Source organism: Mastigoproctus giganteus, chromosome 4, assembly GCF_048544385.1.
Source record: "Mastigoproctus giganteus isolate SK-2022 chromosome 4, ASM4854438v1, whole genome shotgun sequence".
NCBI classification, from domain to species: Eukaryota; Metazoa; Arthropoda; class Arachnida; order Uropygi; family Thelyphonidae; genus Mastigoproctus; species Mastigoproctus giganteus.
This window is the reverse complement of record NC_143578.1, coordinates 123,368,431-123,388,220: the sequence shown is the minus strand read 5'-3', so window position 1 is coordinate 123,388,220 and position 19,790 is coordinate 123,368,431. Positions and strand designations below refer to the sequence as shown.

At 34.3% G+C, this 19,790-nt stretch overlaps 1 protein-coding gene across 5 annotated transcripts in view; it reads left to right on the top strand.

The window, feature by feature from the left end:
- The window catches only part of LOC150087038 (protein FAM199X-like), a 125,881-nt gene that overhangs the window by 20,259 nt on the left and 85,832 nt on the right, over window positions 1–19,790 (top strand). For all 5 annotated transcript variants that reach the window (XM_090371772.1, XM_090371776.1, XM_090371771.1 and 2 more), the window contains exons 2-3: window positions 755–865; window positions 17,500–17,681. In XM_090371772.1, the coding sequence (XP_090227898.1) occupies window positions 17,501–17,681 (181 nt within the window). In that variant the 5' untranslated portion in view covers window positions 755–865; window position 17,500. The remainder of the gene's footprint in view (window positions 1–754; window positions 866–17,499; window positions 17,682–19,790) is intronic.

The window sequence follows — 19,790 nt, the reverse complement described above, 5'->3', positions numbered from 1 at the left end:
CACTTTTAACTGCTTTTCCCATCCTTGGGAAAACCAAGTATAGATTTTGAGAATAATTGTGCACTTGAGCTATGATGGGTAAGGTATAGCCTTAAACAAATGTTTTTCACGTATAATCAGAATGCAATTGACCTAGGCCACTTGAATTCTGGTTATTTATGACTAACTGTCTACATCCAGATCATTTGTGACAGTATCAAGCAAATGTTTTCAGCCTACTTTTGATTCCTAGCTTTATTTAATGACCCACAAAATTTCATAATTGATTTCAATAATAAAACAATGAGACAAAATATTTCTATATAAACTTCAAAATTTGTCCTTCCATACTTTAAAGTAGAGTTAAAAAATAATACTAAAAAATCTACTGCATGTATGTCTGTATGCAGGCATTTCAATACAGTCACTTGCATTCTCAGCATTCCAGAAATGTTAATGAAAAAAATTCTGTTAACTTACTTCTCAGAATAAGTGTGATAGGTACACTTGTACATGTTATGCTATGTGGCCTATTTGAAATGCATACAAAATGAGCAGCAAATCCACCTTCTTGCAGATTCCACAGACTGATTAGTGTACCCCTGAGCAGGGATGCTGATCATAGTTGGTGCTGCTGGTCCAGTCATATTTCTAATAGTCAAAATGACCTTGCTTAGAATATTATTCATTAGCTAGCATTAAAAGAGTTTTTATAAATATTGAGAGTTTTTATAAAAATTATAAAATATTCTATAATTTTTTTTCACTATTTCAGCCCATGGAATTCTGATCCATTCCTTTGTACAGACTTATTTCCACTCCACACTATTGAACATGCTGATATTCTTTATTCAGAAGGTCCAGAATCAGACAGTGATGTCGACAGGTAATTGATCACTTCAGTAAAACATTCCTTTATTTCATACCATGAAGTTTAATGATATACACTGTATATAGGATGTCCAAAAAATAAAAAAAAACCTTTATTATTCAAAAAAGCCCATAAGTTTTGGGCAGATGCCTGTTTACATTAACTGTATCCCAGTTATAAATAATAGCTCAAAGTTTTTATATATGTCAATAAACTTGAATGTGTGCTCCTTTTTTAGCTCTGAAGGTTCAAATCTGTATACTCTACCTGCTGCCATGTAGAGCTTAGCATTTCAAGTGAAATCATAGAGCTTGCTTCAGTTATTCTTGTCTTTAACATTGTCAGGTCAAGAACTGTTGTTGCAAATACCTAATACCTTATCCTTAAATAATCTCATAAGAAAAAAATCAGTGTTGGTGTCAGGTGACAGCCATTCAGTCAGCCAACTGTGACCAATCTGATGATTTGGAAAACATTGTCAAGATGTTACGTATAGCAGAATACCAATGAGTTGTGAGCCCCATCCTGTTGATAAAACATTTATCAACAGGATGGTCTGATATTCCTTCAGTTGTGAAAGCACAATTTTTTAAAAAGGTCAGAAAGGGTTGCTCCATTAATTTACTTTTCAGAGGGAAAAAATTGGACCAGTAGTCTGATCATATCACGCATTGATCTTCATGCTGTCATGCATTTTTTTTAACACAATTTCTATGTCCTCAAACATAAAGTTGCTTCATCAGAAAAGCACACTCTTTGTAGAAAACAGTTGTCTTCAATTAATTGTGGTGGAAAACAATATGTGTGCTAGCTTGTCTGTTGGTAATAATCGCTGCATGTAATCAAATTGACTTCTGTGGGCTCTGATAGATTGCAATACAAATATTTGCCTAAACCTTAACTGACATTCAAGTTTGCTACTTTTATCATGCAGCAAACCACCAGTTTTCTTTAACTTTTCCATCCATGAACAAAAGATTGAAACACTTAGTGAATTCTTCCTGAACTTCCACAATGAGCTTGAACCTGATTTGGTAAATTTGTAGCAGCACACCACAAAACACACTGTGCTTTCTCTTGAATAGTAGCCGTTTTGTTTAATTACCTTCTGTGGTGCTGCCTTTGAACTAATGATCTATATGAAGTACATGGGAAACAGACTTTGAGTTATTCTTTGTCATGTTGAAAACTATCTATTATTTCATATTCTATCAAAAGTTGTGGACTTTTCTAATAATAAAGATTCTTTTTTTTTTTTTTTTCTGTTACTCTACACTTCTGGATTTGTGTACAACTTTTCTGCATTAGTAACCAGTGGGCTTAGGTTCTTATACTTGTTTAATAGTAAGGCTAACTGGTGAACTTGAATTTTATGTGTGCTTTTTTTTTTTGTAATAATAATACTAGTTATGCTGCAACATTGACATTGCATTACACTTCAGGCATATTCATATATTTTCTGTGATGAACAGAAGTGAAAAATAACTAATCGACTTTATCATTACAAATTAACTTTTTAATTTGTAACAATTCAAATTGAAGCGCAACATGAATTTCACAGATTTTGATTTAAGAAAATAAACAAATAGCTACACAACTTGCAATGTAATATGCATTCAACATTTTTGTTGATTGCATAGTACATTGCACTTTGTTACATTACATGCAAAATTTTTACTTTATTTCCTCCTGGATTTTATTAAAATACACATTATTTCATGGATTTTCTGTGGTTAATGGAATAAACAAATAGTAATGGCTGTATTTTTAGTTTTCTATTTATTAAATTCAAAGGGGGAAAAAAAAGTGGCTCTTTCATATGCACTTTGATTAAGTTACAATTTTTCTTTTCTATGCATCCACCAAATTGCCCATTCATTCCTTCAATTACATTCTACAACAGTGTCAAGTTTTTCAGTTACAATGTATATATTAAATGGATAACCTAGGTGATAAATGGATATATTAAATGGATGACCTAGGTGACATGTATGAAAATTATAGTAATTGCCCGTTTTGTCTGTCCAGTTTTAATGAAATTTGGAATGACTTAACAAATCTTTCTAATAGAGCCAAATATAAAATTTCATGAAAATGTGTTTATTGAGAGTACAGTTATTACATGTGGATGGATATGGAAAAGACAATAGATATTTTATATATGATGAAATATGCATAGAAAAGTGCCAAAATCTGTTTTGTTTTTATTTATTCAGATTTGCAGCAGCGCACCACAAAACACATTTTTACTTTCTCTTGAACAGTAGCCATTTTGTTTAATGGTCTACCGCATAATACTACTGTATTTAATTGTATTGAATTTAAGTTTTTTTATATATATATACAGTAGACTCTCGATTTTCCAGGATAGATGGTAAAAAAAATTCCTGGATAATCGATTTCCCAGTTAATCCAAAAATACACCAAGTCCTCGACATACGTAAGAGTACGTTACAGGACTTCTTACATAAGTCGAGTTTTACGAATTCAGGAATGACACACATAATATTGCTACTATATCCCTGATATGCCAAAATTACAAAAACCACATAATATCCTCAGGAGAATGAAGAAAAAAAGTTATATATTTTTAATTAGTTCAATTAAATTATCTGGGGACATCAGTGAAGTAGCCAGAGTGGCACATAAGAAAAGAAAATATGAAAGGAAGAAAAAACTCATGTTATTGTACTATAAAAACTGATATGTGTTTTTGTAGCCTTGGTTATTATAGGTGACTTCATTGGTGCTGATCCTTTCACCGCTTCTTGTATTCTGTCTAACGTAATGTAAATCTTGGACTTACTGTATCGAAAAATGTTCAGCAACCTACGTATAAAGTATGGCGATAGATAAAAAACGAAAAAAAGCTTACCACGCACTACTCGCATGTCCAGTATGTTGCTTCTCTTTATTTTTTACGGTGTCCATTTTAAATCGAATAGCTTCCCTTTATTTTTTAGTGTCGCATATGGTTTGGTCACCAACATTGTCATGGTTCATTAGAGATTTAACAGATACACTGTTTTCAAACTTTTGAATAACTTCAAGTTTTTGTTTTATTGAAAGCACAACTCTTGCTTTTGCCCATGATTTTTGCGATTTCTAAACAAAAAAAAAAAAAAAAAAAAAAATACCAACATCCCTGATATAAATAACGAAACAAAATTTGTCCTTTTGCAGTGCGACGAAACACAACAATCGACGCAACTTACTAAATCAAACTGAACTAAAGATAATAGGTACACTAATCTCCCAATGACAACTTATGATGGCACTTCTTGTCGCTTATTTATAACTTGTAAAACATCTGTTTATATCTATTCTACGTATTACTTGAATTTTATGATTTCTGGTTGGTTTTTTTTTTTTTTTTTTTTTTTTTTAATTTGGAGTCTTAAAGTGTCTCGGTTAATCCGATTCCGGTAAATCTAGAGTCTGCTGTATATATATATATATATGTAGACTATATATAGATTAGATAATAGATTACATTATTTCAAAACATTCAAGGACATATGTATTGAAAGATGTCAGAGAGGAGCTGAATGTGGATCTGACCATTTTCTTGTTAAAACAACACTGAGGTGGAACTGGATTAAGAAAATATGTGTGGACAACCAACAATGCAGGGAAGGAGAAATGCTACAAGTGGATCAATTTAACATTGACCTACTCCAGGACGACAGCATTAGAAACAACTTTACCCAAAGACTGGATGCTACAATTAACATAGAGATAAAAGGTAATACTGAAGAAATCTACGAATATTTAAAAAATACTGTTAAAAAAATAGCTCATGAAATCCTAGGCAAAAAGAAGAGCCAAGGGCCAAAAAAGACCTGGATTACAGAGAAAGTAAGAGCTGTTGTAGAGGAAAAGAAACTTGCATATCAGAAATGGCTGGGTGATAGGAATGATGCATATAGGAACATTTATGTTGAAAAAAAGAAAATAGCCAATCGTTGGTAATAGAAGCGAAAAATGAAGAATGGGAAAGGAAATGCGCAACTATTAATAGAAAATTGGGCTTCAAGCAATCAGTGGAATCGTGGAAGGTCCTTAAAGACTTGAGAAAACAGAATAAACACAATGCTGGTTTGCAATTAATACCTTTTGAAAGACTGGATGGAGTACTATGAAGGACTTTTAAAAAGAAGACCAGGAAGAGTTCAAGACGATGGAGGATTTTGGTGTAGAAGACTCGGGCTTAAAAGTTTCTGTTAGGGAAGTGGAACTCCTGCTAAAGGAAGAAAGGAATGGCAAATCACCTGGACCTGGAGGAGTTTACATGGAACTTCTGAAATATGGAGGAAGAGGAGTGGCTGTTCTGATACAAAAACTGTTAAATAGTAAACCGAGAGGAGAAGAAATACCGAAAGAAATGATAACAGGATATATTACATCATATATAACAGGATAATATAACATTATAAGAATGGCGATCGGAAAAGCTGTTCAATTACAGAGTAATATGCATCCTGAACCCGCTGTTAAAGATCCTTGGAAAATGGATCAGGAACCATTTAGAAGCCCGAATCGAGGTATCAGAAGAACAAAGTGGTTTTTCAGCTGGGAGGTCATGTATAGATCATATCTCAACAGTATGACAGATCCTTGAAAAATGCCAATCAAAAGGAAAAAAAATCTTGATGATTTTCATTGACCTTGAAAAGGCATATGACAGTGTTCCAAGAAAACTCTTATGGGAAGCACTGAAAGAGGCAAATATTGATGGACAACTGATTAACATTATTAAGGCAATTTACAGGAATAATAGATGGAGAATTAAAGTGGGATCAGCTTTGTCACCTGAATTCCACACTTCAAAAGGCTTATTACAAGGTTGTTGCATGTTACCAACACTTTTAAAAATTTATATCGACATCTGCCTAAGGTCCTGGTCAAAAAAATGTAATAAAATGGGATTGCCGATTAATAAGAACACCTATATTCACAATTTACTTTTTGCAGATGATCAGGTGGTGATAGCACAAGACTTAGAAGATGCAAAGTATGCATGTCGTCAATTGTTTGAGGAATATAAACAATGGGGTCTAAAAATCAATTTTAGCAAGACTGAAATGTTGTCTTCAGGGCCAGGACATGTTCTAAATATTGCAAGTTTTAAAATCAAACAAGTCAATAAATTCAAATATTTGGGATCAATCTTACAAAGTGATGGATTATCCCAATCAGAGATCAATAAGAGAATTATAGACGGCAAAAAGGCTATCGGCATGTTAAACTCTGTTCTGTGGAGCAAAAATATCCTAAATAAAACAAAGAAACTTATATTTCAAACGATTGTACAAAGTCTTCTATTGTATGGAGCGGAAACCTGGACATTGAATAGGCGAGTGGAAAACAAATTGCTCTCCACAGAAATGGATTTTTGGAGACGCTCAGCAGGAACTTCTAGAAGAGACAGAAAACAGAATGAAGACATAAGGGAAAAAATGGAAGTGAAAAAGACTATTATTGACACCATCAAAGAAAAGCATCTAACATGGTATGGACAGGTAAAACGGATGCAAGAAAACAGATATCCAAAGGCTATCCTGGAATGGATACCTCCTAGGAGAAGAGGAAGACCTAGGAGGACATGGATGGATGGAGTATGGGAGTGCATGACAGCCCGAGGCTTAACCGACCAAGACACTTTGAACCGCACTTTATGCCGGGAAAAAATTCCTAACAAGAAAAACTTGTAGGCTGAGGAAACCCATTGTAAATGGGAACACTCCTCTTGAAGAAGAAGAAGATGTAGATTATGTGGACTGAATATTAGAAAAAACATGAGAAAGAGGAGATTTTATGTTTGTAAAACATTATTAAGATGTTTAATTTTTATGTTCAAGTTATTTATTGGGGAGAGCATATAGTTGTTTTCTTGCCGTTTGCTATCATTGCATACCTTTCAACTCTTGATTTACAACAGAACATTGGCCTTTCATACTTGATTTCACTCCTATCTCACCATTATATTATGAGGTGTGGCAATAAATTCCAAACTGGCGCAATAAAAAGAACACAAAGTGAAGGAGCTCAAAAATGGCTTTATTTTTATTCAAAATAATTGTCACCTGATTGAATCTTCTTATAGTGTTCTAAAAGTTTCTGGAAAGGGTCAAAGAAAATGTCTAAAGTGGTGATGTTCAGTTTAGCAGTTAGGTTTTTCTTTATGCCCTCAATATCCTAAAATCTTTTTCCTTTGAGTGTAGTTTTCACCTTGGGAAAGAGGAAGAAGTCTGCTGGTGCTAGATCAGGAGAGTAAGGTGATGATTTGTTTTGTCAGAAATGTCTTTACAACAAGTGTGGAATGGGTGTGTGGGAATTGTCATGCAACAAGATCCAGCTGCTTTTCTGACAAAATTGTGGTCTCACATGGGAGCTGCACCTCAGTAACATGACCAGCATCATCTTGATCCTGAACCTCTGTGAACAAAACATTTTGGGTCTTGTTAATGATTTTGAAGTCCACAGCATATTCTGACGCTTCATCTTCGTACTGAAATACCCAATGCTCACCTGCAGTGACAATACAGTTGAGGAAATTGTCATGACAAGTTTGGATGATGTCTTTGCATGATAACACTTCTTTACTGCTGCCTATCTGTGAGGCTCTGCAAATTTTCCCTAAATTGTCATAGAATTTGCCGAATTGTCTTCGTATTCATATTCAACTCATCGGCCAATATTCTGAGGGTCAAATGACAATCTCTAGCCACAATTTCCTTAACTTTTGCAACTCTGTTCTCATTTCAAGGGGTTGATTGATGATTCCTCAGTGTTCATCACGCACGCCTTTGTGTCTGTTCTTTGAACCACTTATACCATTCAAACACACTGGTACGACTTAACATCTCGTCGCCATAAACAGTTTTTAACATTTTATATGTTTCTTTTACAGATTTCCCTAGTTTAAAGAAAAATTTGATATTTGTTTGTTACACCAATTGCAAAATCATGATACAGAATGTTAATGCTGCTAACATTGTGTCATGTGTCCAGTAGGCTGACCGATTACTTGCAGCCTGTTAGCTTACTGGCCTCTTTATGTACCACCATCTGTTGGAGGAAGTTTGAATTACATATACCACCACTTCTGTTTAATTTCAAACTCATTGAACGAGACTAACAGCACCAGCATGCTGTTTGTCCATCCAGCTGTGTCACCACATGTAACAGAGGGACTCCCAGTGGACTGATTTTCATGAAATTTTATATTTGTACTTTTTAAAAATATTAATGAACCATTTCAAATTTCCTTAAAATTGAACCCGTAGAAATCCATCAATTAATATTTCTTTTTTCCGTACAAATCATATGGAAAAAAGAAATTTATGGATTAAATATAGTTCTAATTGCAGTATTGTTAGCTTTAGACAGCCCATGAAGCTTTGTGTATATTATGTAAGGCAGCATTTTCCAAACATTTTTAGTCACGGAACACTTTTAATCTCACAGTATATTTATACAACACTTTTCATTTCACAATATGTGAGATGAAACTTACGAAACAAGTTTAGCGGGAGCAAAAGAACTGTTCGCTAATATTTTATTATATACAATGCATTGTGCATCTTTATTTCCAACACGTGTAAAGCCAAAATTCAAATAACTGTCATCATACTTTCATTTTGGACTTTTATCAGTTTGTTCTTGTTTTTTCACTTCGGATTTTTGGGGAACAAAAGGCTGTAATTGTTCATCCTCACTTTGAAGTGTGACAAAATTCTGTTCATTTTCATCTACCACAGTTGCAATACTTAGAAGTACTTGCTTCTCGTTTTAAAGTTCATTTTTTCAACCATAAATCCATGGTCACTTATTTTAATAATAATATTTCGAAATACTGATAATTATTAAAAAAAAAATTTATACAAGGAAGTGAGTTTAGTCATGATATCGGTTCGCTTCCCTTTCTCCTTCAACCCCGTATACTCAGGCTAAATTGAATATGGATGGCATATTAGATCACTACATTGCTACTTTTTCGTAGATGTCATTACCTCTACACATACTTCTCTATGCAAAAGCCTGCCAAAATAAAGTGTTCTGGGGTCTATTTGATTATTAGTCTATGCCAGTATATTAATAACTGAAAAAAAATAATGTTAAAAATTATAATGATACAAAAGTGGTGTATGCTACAAATATGCAAAATTTATTTATTTTATTATTATTTTTTAATTATTAATTATAATTTTTCACGGAATACAGTTTGGGAAACACTGATGTAAGGCTTGTGTGAAGGTGGTGTTCCTTGTGAAGATATAACATCTCTCTTCGACTTAAAACATTTACAACTTGTGACAATCTGTACTTTTGGCAGTTGTTTTCAGAAAAAAAATTGTATTGTGCAAAAGCTCTTGCTTGAGTGTATGTCAGAACCATAAATGGCAGTCTATGCTGATTTGCAATTCTCAATCAGATCCACATTGTTGGGTGTGATTGAGAGCTTGCACCACCATATTTTATAACATCTCTTCTTTCGTAACAGTTTTATAGATGTAATATTTTTGTCTTATTTATATTATTGTCATATTTTGACTTATTTATTTCATATGCATCTATAATTATTTTATATGTCATATGTCTATTAATGTTATCCAAGTATGCAAATTATAAATATAAATGGATATATGAGTGTGAACATATGAGCACAGGTAGGTCTTAATGTAATAATGTGTATGTTTTTGGTTGCACGAGCCTGCTGTGATATACTAGGCGTGTGTGTGAATGAATGTTCATATGTTTGTATATGTACAGTATATATGTGAGTGAATATAGGTATGTATGGAAATGCTGATATATGTGTCTTGTGCTGGGTGGGAAATGAGTCCACTTAAACTGTGGGCGGGCAGGAATTGTGTGTGTGCTGTCCCAATCAAGGTATTATATTGAGTGTGAAAATGGGGAATAAATGAGAATGTCCTATAAGTGTTCTCTGAATATGTATAATAAAAAAAAAATTATATAAAAAAACTCTTAAGTTAGCTATTCTTGCAGGTTAAGCTGTATAAATGTGAATGAATGTGATTAATAAAAAAAAAAAATTGGGTGTCACTTGTGTCCTGTTCGTTTATATAATGATGAATGCAAGAATGACAAATGTGTGAGAGAGTGTTATGTGGTATTGTCTGTCCCCTCTTTTTTTTGCTCCCTCCACAGGGGTGATCTATCTCTTTGACTTCCCATTTCCAGGTGGAAAGTCTTCCTATCCTCCACCTTCTTTATCTTCATCCCATTTTCTCCAACGCTTAACCCCTTCATGGATTATCTCGTTTTTAGTTTTAAAAGTTATTTGGAACTACACGAAATATCTCGAGATACAATAATACCCGAAGCAAACAATAATACCTCCAAATTTAGGACTGAAACGTATTTTCTCTGGCATTTATCTAGCTAATTTTGCATTAGGCAGGTAAATCCTGAGTTTTCTCAGGATTTTCTTACACTGGCACCAAACAACTGGCTTTCGTTTTACTTATATTGTACAGCAATGTCGGAACAGTAGTGCGCATTCCTGTGCTGCCAGTAAGCAAAATATAATTTGCTGTCCTAAATGTAGAATACTGAATCCACGAAAATAATTCACAAAAACAATGTTGAAAAATATTTTGGCGCCCTCTTGAACTGGGTGCCTCTGTAGCCAGGTGGGCAGGAGCAGCAGTGCGTAGCACACACTTCTTGATTAGACCGGGGTTCGAGCTCGTGATCCCACCAAATACGGAGGGTGCGAAAAGGTCAGGGAATGACCACTGCATATCCCTGGGGCAATATGGCCTTAGTTGCTAATGCTCCTAAAATCCAAATAACAACAATAACAACCTCTTTTGCCTCCGTAAGCAACGCTTACCTCGCCTGACCGCTTGTGGCGGCTGTGTGTCAGAATGTTGTTAGTTCATGATTACTGCTTGTGGTGGGAGGTTACTGCTTGTGCGTTCCACTTGATTTTTTAAATTTATTTATATAATGAGTAGTGAAGACTTTTTCTGTGCCTATCTTTTAGCTCAAGCTCTAATTTATTTTAAAAAAATCTGTATAATTTGCACATTTTTTGGCATACACGAGATAACTCGGGATAGCCTAAATGGGTTAATTACTCCCAATTATTTTCTATGAAAAAATTAATAAAAAATACAAAAAACTATACAATGAGTATTCGCATGATGCATACTTTTAATCTGTAAAATAAAAAAAAGTTGATCAGTTACAGCACATTTTCCGGAAAAAAATGTTCCGGGAAGGGGTTAAACTAGGTACAGTTCAGGGTTTGTCCCTGCCAGAGACTTCTGGGGCAAAAAATGGTCAGTGTGTCCCACTTGGGACCCTGCAGCTGAATGGACAGAACAACAGACCAACACAGCCCAACACTACGCTATGCAGACCAACACTTACCCTCTATCTGTGGCCTTTACAGAGTTTGTACCGCAACATAGAGATACAAATGTGGAGTTGAGGGGAAACCCCAGACGCAGCTTGACAAGCAACAGTATACTGCCCTTTATATGCACATTGTGCTCTTCATGTTCACACTGGCCATCCGTGAGTACTGGATTCAGTGCCCTAAATTTTATGTACTTCTTAACTAAGAGCCCCTTCCCACCCTCCTCTCCTGCCTGTCCCTTTTGTACACATTGTAGTCTCCATATTGAGATTCTTAATTCCTTGTACCCAAGTGACACCATGTCTCTGATATTGCACATTGTTTGAATTTGATGACTTTACCAGTACTTCATATTCATCGAATTTATTTACTATACTTCTAGCATTAGTGTACATGGAAGTAGACTGTACAGTCAGTCCTCGTATAACACGTGTTTACACTACACGAATTTGATCATACACGATTTATAAATAGGGGAAACGATATCTTATATAACACGAACCGAATTCGCTTATGCACGATTCGCCTTTGTGTTTACAAGAAATGGCAGTCGAACGCAGAATCATCCCAACTGAACGCAACACGATAGGAATGAAGAGAAGATTCTGAAAATGTATTTGTGTTTTTTTATATCAGTGAAGGGGAAACACATTTCACCATAATAACGTAAAAACCCACACAATTCCAGCTATCGGTATAATCGCAAATGCAATTAGATAGAGTTTACTACCAGTTTATAACAGATTCCACTAGCAGAAACGCAACTGGAAATTGTTTTTATTGTTTTATGGTAGTAACTCCTAGAAATGTGCTTTAGTAAAATGTGAGGTGTTAATTGTGTATCTCAGCCTTTACGGTGTTGTTTATTCAGTTGCTACATGCCCGCAGCTTTGTTTATGTATATCAAGCGTGCCTCCTCGTTTTGTAATTGTGCTTTATTCCCTAAAAATGAGTAAAATACTTAAAAGGTGTGAAAAGGAAGCATCCTGGTGAAGACACTGCAGATTCAGAGAGAAAAAGAAAAGCAATATCGATAAACAGAGGCAGACCGGGTCAAAAATTCTTACCCAGGAAAATTTATAGTGGCTTCATACTATGGTTTATGGCCAAAATCACACCGGCCTCCGGACCACTGGGGTTCCCCCGGTAAGGCTTATGGCCAGTCCGCCTCTGTCGATAGAGAAAAAATATGAAATTGTGAAACGCTTTGAGCGAAATGAAAGACCATGTGATATTGCACGTGCTACAGACCTAAATGAGGCAACGCCGAGAATTAGAAAGAATGCAGAGAAAATAAAAACTTTCATAGCAGGAACAACTCAAAGTGTAATTAAAATCCATTAGATTAAGACACAAAGAATTGGAAGAGATGGAACAGCTGTCATCTGTTTGGACAGAAAGTCAAACAAAAAACAAGTTTGCTTATGATAGAAGCAAAAGCATTAGCAATATTTTATTACGTAATAGTCGTAATAAAATACTTACGTATTTTATTACGATTATTTATTGTGTTTGGTAATGTTTTGGTTATAATTGTGTGTTCAGTCTTGGGTGGTCGGCACCTAACCCCATTTTTCCCATAGGGCCTGTTGTTTATATTGCACGATTTTGCATTGCACGAGGGTTTCTAGGAACGCAACTATCGTGCTATACAAGGACTGACCGTACTTGTTTTTTCTCTTAGTAGTCTTAATACAGACCATGTATTTGCCTGTTCGAGGAGGATCCCTCAGCTGGTCTTAATTGCTTTTCAGGCTTTAATCCATAATCAGATCAGATATTAATCCATTATTCTGTGTATCCTCCCTCCTAGTCTAACGGTTCTTGATCCACTTAATGCTGCCTTGATAGCATGCAGTGTTTCCCAAAGTGTGGTATGCATATCCCCAAGGGACATGAAAAGATTTTATAGGGTACACGGCAGAATTGTTTGTTATTTTATCTGCAGAAAACAGTTCAATAAAATTTAGTACAGTGGGTTCTGCTTGTAGAAATAGCTGGTTAATCAAATCAGCTGCTATATTGAATCAAAACTTAAACCCGAACCCTTTATATCTTGCACTGTAAAACTCTTTGTGTAAAACTTTTTGCTTTTTAGAATCACAATTTTAGTTTTGAATCATAACAGATGAGAGAGCTATATAATCCATGATGTTTTTTTTTTTTCTTTTATCTAATTTTATTGGCCTACATTCTTAAGTGATCTGGTATATGCATATTACTTCACTGTGCATGCATTACATGTACTGACCCAAAAAACATTTCACCGGACATCTGCAGAAGTAATCTCTTGATAATGATGTGAACAATAACTGGGTTAATTTTAGATTTTAGAATGCCAGTGACAGTAGTCTTTCAAAAAGCATGCTGTGTTAAATTTTGTCTATCCTTTATTACTCACTGAACATTGTAAGTTGTCACGTTAAAAGAAAAAAAAGTGCATGGTACATAACAGTTTAAACTTCTTTTAAATTTATACATTTTAATACAAATTTCAGTTTCAATACCAAACTGTCCTGTCGGAATGTTTGTTGATTTTTATTATTACTTCCATTTTTTAATTATTAATTCTATATATAGTATATATGTATAACTTTTATTATATATTAATAAATGATTGTACTATTACTTTAATACAGATAAAATAGTATTATTAAAGCTATTCCCAAATTTTCTTTGGGAATAGCTTTGGGTATGCTGTTAAATGTAACTCTTTTGGGTATGCTATTTTGAGGAACAAACACTGGGATAAGCAAATATTCTCCCCACCCCTCCCCCACTATTTAAGTGTACAGGTGACGCCCGCTTAACGCTGATAATTCGTTCCGGAAAAACAAAGCGCTAACTGAATCCACGCTAAGCGAGCTCCGCATTCCCATAAGGTAACATATGTATTTGTAAGTTGCGGTCGGTGCCATAGGATATTTCCTAATCGATAATAAACAGTAGTGAAAAGATGCACAAACGTCAGTCAAAATATTTAATATTCAAATATTTGTACATATAAAATATTCTGCATTACATAAGTATATCATTATGTGGTAACTATTTACGTATCAAAATTAAACTTAAAATTCCAATTAAAATCATGAATTTAATTGACCTAAATTGATTTTAATTGATTTAATTTAATTGATGAATTTAATCATGAAAAATGTGTCGATTTTGGGTTGAACTTTGGCCCTCTTCTAAATAAACTAAAAGGGGTATTAATTTTAAATCCCCCGCAGCATTACCACCCACAATAAAGTCACCGATCCTTCACTGCTTTGAAACCTGGCATGTTTTTTGCTTCTTTCAATATGAAACTTCTTTTAGGCATTCGTTTCCACAAAAGTCTTGCTTCATCTATATTATAAACTTGTTGAGAAGTATAACACACAATACACCTCTTCAATAATTTTAACAAGTTCTTTTTTGAAAGTTTCGGCTCCTTGATCTGCACTTGTGGCTTCTCCCTAGATTTTAAATTTATTCAACCAGCCCTTACCAGTTTTAAATGGTTCCACATTTTTTTTTTTTTTTTTAGGTGAGTTTTCTTTAGATTATCATATTGGCTAATCTCTCTCTCTCTCTCTCTCTCTCTCTCTCTCTCTCTTATAATATTTAACTTAACTGAATTCTACATTGGACATTATCTTCAATAAAATTAGTTAGTCTTTTCCATTTCAATCCTAATAGCTGGCCTAGCCCTAGTTGCTTGCAGCGGAACAACTATCTTTCCTGCTGCTAAAATTAATTATTTATTTTTTTATAATTGTTCTTACAGTTAAACTTGCAAGTCTTAAATTATGGCACACAACGTCTAATTTAATTTTCAAATTCAGTCTTTTTCTTACATTTGTAGTCTTCGTACTGCGCTCAAACGTTGCATTTTCATTCTTATCAGCCATTATTAACTCTTCGAAAATGTAACTGCGTTGGTTGCATTAATTACAATACAATGTTCAAGTAAACTGTCCGTTACGCACAATGTCTAATACTGTACTGAGTGATGACTAGACTTCGGATAAATGCATGTAACGCAAATATTACAAGCAATACACTTGATCATTTTTTAAAATGTTGATCTTGGAACTGCGTAACAAGTGACTGTACTGCAATTAAATTAGCGTGCGAGAAAATTTTAATGAGCGTGGGAAAATTTCTCAAGTTGGCGTGGGAAACGTTTTAATGCTGTTTTGCTATTCATTTTCAAGCTATCTCCATCAAATGAAAAGATTTCGTTAAATATGCCAAAAATGCAATCTGTAAAAGAGCGTTATAGTGATCTGTGACAGCGTTATAGTCAGATACAGGTTATAATATAAGAACAGCGTTATAGCGAATCAGCGTAAAGCAAACCGCGTTATAATGGGGGCCTGCTGTATTCCCATCCCTGTAAAAACAGGCTCTCCAGGGCCGAATTGATTGAAAAAGGCTCTCTTATGTATTCCCTCCTATTGTGTTTTGGCAAAATTGCAGACACTTTCAAATTTAATCATGACTTGTGATCTTTTTCTCAACAGTACCCTGTACTTGATAAGTAAATCCTTGCAGAACACTCTTATGTTGAACATTCTTGTAGAATATTCTTATGTCAATACAACACAATGGTGACAGAAGTCAACTTTGTTTTTTTTTTTTTTTTTTTTTTTTCAAGTAATTTTGAAGGCCAAGTAATGAACAAATGCTATATGAAGTGTCCCTTTGGATTCTATTTAAGCTCCTTTTAGGTATTTTAAGTTCCAAACTTTGCTTTCTTTAAGGTCTTTTGGATTTCTTCCTTTTTTTTCGATATCCTCTCTTTCAAAATCCACTTCGGCATATGTCTTTGGACTGCATTTCGTTTTGTGTATTGTTCCCATCGGACTTGCTCGCAATTTGATTTATGGTCTTTATTATGGGTGGTTTATGTCCAAAAAAACTTCTTGAAGTGGCATGCAACTTCTGCAGCAATTTTCATATATTGCATGCCACTTTAATATTTTGATCCTTTTCCTTCATTGTAAGGCTCATGGTATTTTTTCTATATTTCAAAAACAATAAAAAAATAGATAATTTAAATTATAATATACCTAAATTACCACTCTTATACCACGTGGAGTTTTAATATATTAAAAATATATTATATTAAAATATATTAAAACATATACAATGAGTAACATTTCAGGTATCTTGCCGATACCCATCATCAGACCTTGCTGCTGACTGATACCTCCTACCAGATGCTCAGACCTAAATGGGCTCAAAACATTAGATAATAGATAATTCATTTTTCAAATAACTTATATTTACAATGGTAGTTAGTTTCCTTACTTGGATATATGAATGTGACTATTACTTTATTCCATTATTGTAATGTATTCGTTATACCTGTGCCTTGAACTTGCCGCATCATGGCCCTAGTTGCTTTTGCTCCATAAAAACCAAAACCAAAATCAAATCAGAATCCCTGTGTCAACTTCCTAGTTGATAAAGGCCATGTAGTGTCTTAAACCCTGATAGGCCCCTTTCCTGAAGGAAAGTATAATGATGGGAGAAACCATCTTGAATTACATTGCTGAATTTTGTTTACTAATATGTAATTAATATTGAAGTATTAATATTTGATATAAATCGGTAAATAAATTCTATAAACACCAGATTTTTATTTCTTTTGCATTATGTATTATAAAAATTCAAAAAAATAAAAAATAAACAGTATTTATGGTAGTACTTGTAAAATAATAAGAGAAGTTTACCCCAATATAGTATGTAGACCACTTCCGTATGATATTCTCCAGAAATTAAAATGAAAAAATTGAAAAACTTACATTAGGAGTAGCATTTTTTTTGTTAAAATTCTTTTAATTAATTTTCTTATTTTTAATTGCGTTAAATTGATTTTTAATTGTGTTAAATTGATTTTTAATTATTTGTTACTCTAATGTAAGTTTTTCGTTTTAATTTCTGGAGAGTATCATACGGAATTGTTCTACGTACTATATTGAGGTAAACTTCTCTTATTATTTTACAAATATTGATATCAACGTAGAACGTATTGAGCATTACAGCTCTGGTTCATACTATTTTATGGCAGTACTGCATATATCACTCACTAAAGTGAGTGGGAATTTAAAAAAAAATATCTATCATTGTATATATGACTGTGGGAACAGCTCTTATGAAATATTAGTTTTACTATTTAGAAAACTTAAATGTATAAATAAAAAAAAATGCTCTAGTTATGTGTGAGGGTATTTATGCATTATATGTGTATATATTATTTCAGGATGGAAAATTTAACTCTCTCTAGCTGTTCACCCAGTCCAGTTCACTCACTTTGCACAAGTTCAGATGGTGATGATTGGACATATGTGAACTTGGTGTCAGATAGTATAGGTACTGATTATAACCTGTTATCTTCATCAGATATATTATTATCTGGTACCCTGGAGGAGGAAAGTATCACAGGTATGTAGATCCAGACATTTAAGACATCTGTTTTACTTTGTTAACATGAACTATACAGTAAACCTCATAAATTCAGAAACAACTGGACTCTTTCTGGATTTCTGATACCTTTTGCTGTGTGGAACTGTTGGTAGTAATATGCACATATCATAGATGCCCATAGAATGATTATGCAGTATAATAATTGTGTTAAATTGTGAAAAAGAAACAGAAATACTGTACTGTTTTTAGAAGTCTCTAAATGTGGATAGTAACTAAATGTGAATATTCTATAAACAACAACAGCTTTATTTCTTTTACAGTATTTCTTCAAAAAAAAAAAAAAAGCACAAAACACATAACAGTATTCATGGTAGTATTTTTTTTTTTTTTTTTATGAAAACCCCAAACACGAGAGGTATTAGAACCTATAGTACTTAGTACTATGAATGGGTTGAGAAGATGAAAAAAGATATTTATTGACATTAGACTTGAACTTCTGTAGACTGTAATTTTTGGGAAATACGCATGAAGGGAGGTTGTTCCAGAAAACGTCAGTTGAATGAATAAATGAGGAAAGTGAAGAGTTGGTTCTCAGAGTTTGAAGTTGGACAGTAAATGGATGTTGGCTGGTGGCAGCATGTGTTTGGACTGTTTTGAAAGAGAGAGAGAGCAGCAATTATAGAAGCCAATTTAGAAGAACAGTGCCAATGGAAGTATCTGTAGAAAAGGCATGCAGCAGAAACTGTATGTCTATGAGACAAAGTGGAGAGACTGTTAGATGAGTCATTAATTAACCTAACTGCCCTCTTCTGAATGGAATCTAGGAGCCTGAGAGAGGTTTGGGGGCCACTGCCCCAGATGTGGGAACAATATTCCACGGTAGGGCGGATTTGCAATTTGTACAGAGTGAACAGCTGTTTGGAAGAAAAGTAACACCGAGAGCAAAAGAGAAAACCAAGTTTTTTAGATGCAGAGGAAGCAATATTTGTAATGTGCTTGTGCCAAGAGTGATTAGAAGTCAGGGTAATCCCCCAAAAGAAACATATCATCTTGTCTGGAAATCGGAGTGTCACCAAAGATAAGCATAGGAGCAGAAGAATCCTTTTTTGCAAGATATAAGACAGGACTGAGTTTTAGAAGGATTGAAGTCAACTAAGTTGCCTTTGCCCCACTGGAGAATTACCTGGAGATCGGCATTTAAGGAATTGGTAGCGGATATTCGAGAAGTTGAAGCTGATTGAGCAGGGCAAGGTTTTTCAAAACGGAAAGTGGAATGCAATGTGCTATCATCAGCAAAACAATGGAAGGATTTCCAGTCAATGGAAGAAGGTCATTAATATACAAGAGGAAAAGAGTAGGGGAAAGAACTGAACCTTGGAGGACACCATCATTAGTGGAGAAGTTAGAAGACAGAGAGCCATCTACCATCACCTCAGTGAGCGATCAGAGAGAAAACTGGATAACCAATTACTAAAAACAGTTGGCAAACCATAAGATGGAAGCTTGTTTAGAACATCTTTATGCCAAACACGATCGAAAGCCTTTGAGATATCAAGAGGAACTGCTTGTGTTTCACTGAACATTTCCATTGAATTTATCAATAAATGATTAAGATAAACCAGAATATCACCAGTAGATCAACACTGACAGAATCCATACTGGTGATCAGATGGAAGGTTTCTATATAGTTTAAGAGTTGGGTTAATTGATTTCTCCATTACTTTAGAAAGAGTAGAAGTAATTGCAATGGGATGATAATTGGATGGGAGGGATTTGTCACCCTTTTTAGGAACCGGCTGGATATAAGCAAATTTCCAAACAGAAGGAAAAACACCTTTGGAATAAGAAAGTGAAAAAAGGTGGCAAAGAACAAGAGTAAGTTCAGGAGCACAGGTTTTGAGAACAAGTGGAGAAATACCATCAGGACCTGGATAAAGCCGACCTACTAGCATCCCGTTTATCTTCCAACTCATGTATTAATGATCTTGTTTAAAACACATCCCACCATTTCCAGCACACTCCATTCAATGCTTCATGTGGTCTTGCGTCAAAGGATGTCAGAAGGATTTTGACGAATTTTGATGCTAAGAAAGCATCAAAATTCGTCAAAATCCTTCTGACATCCTT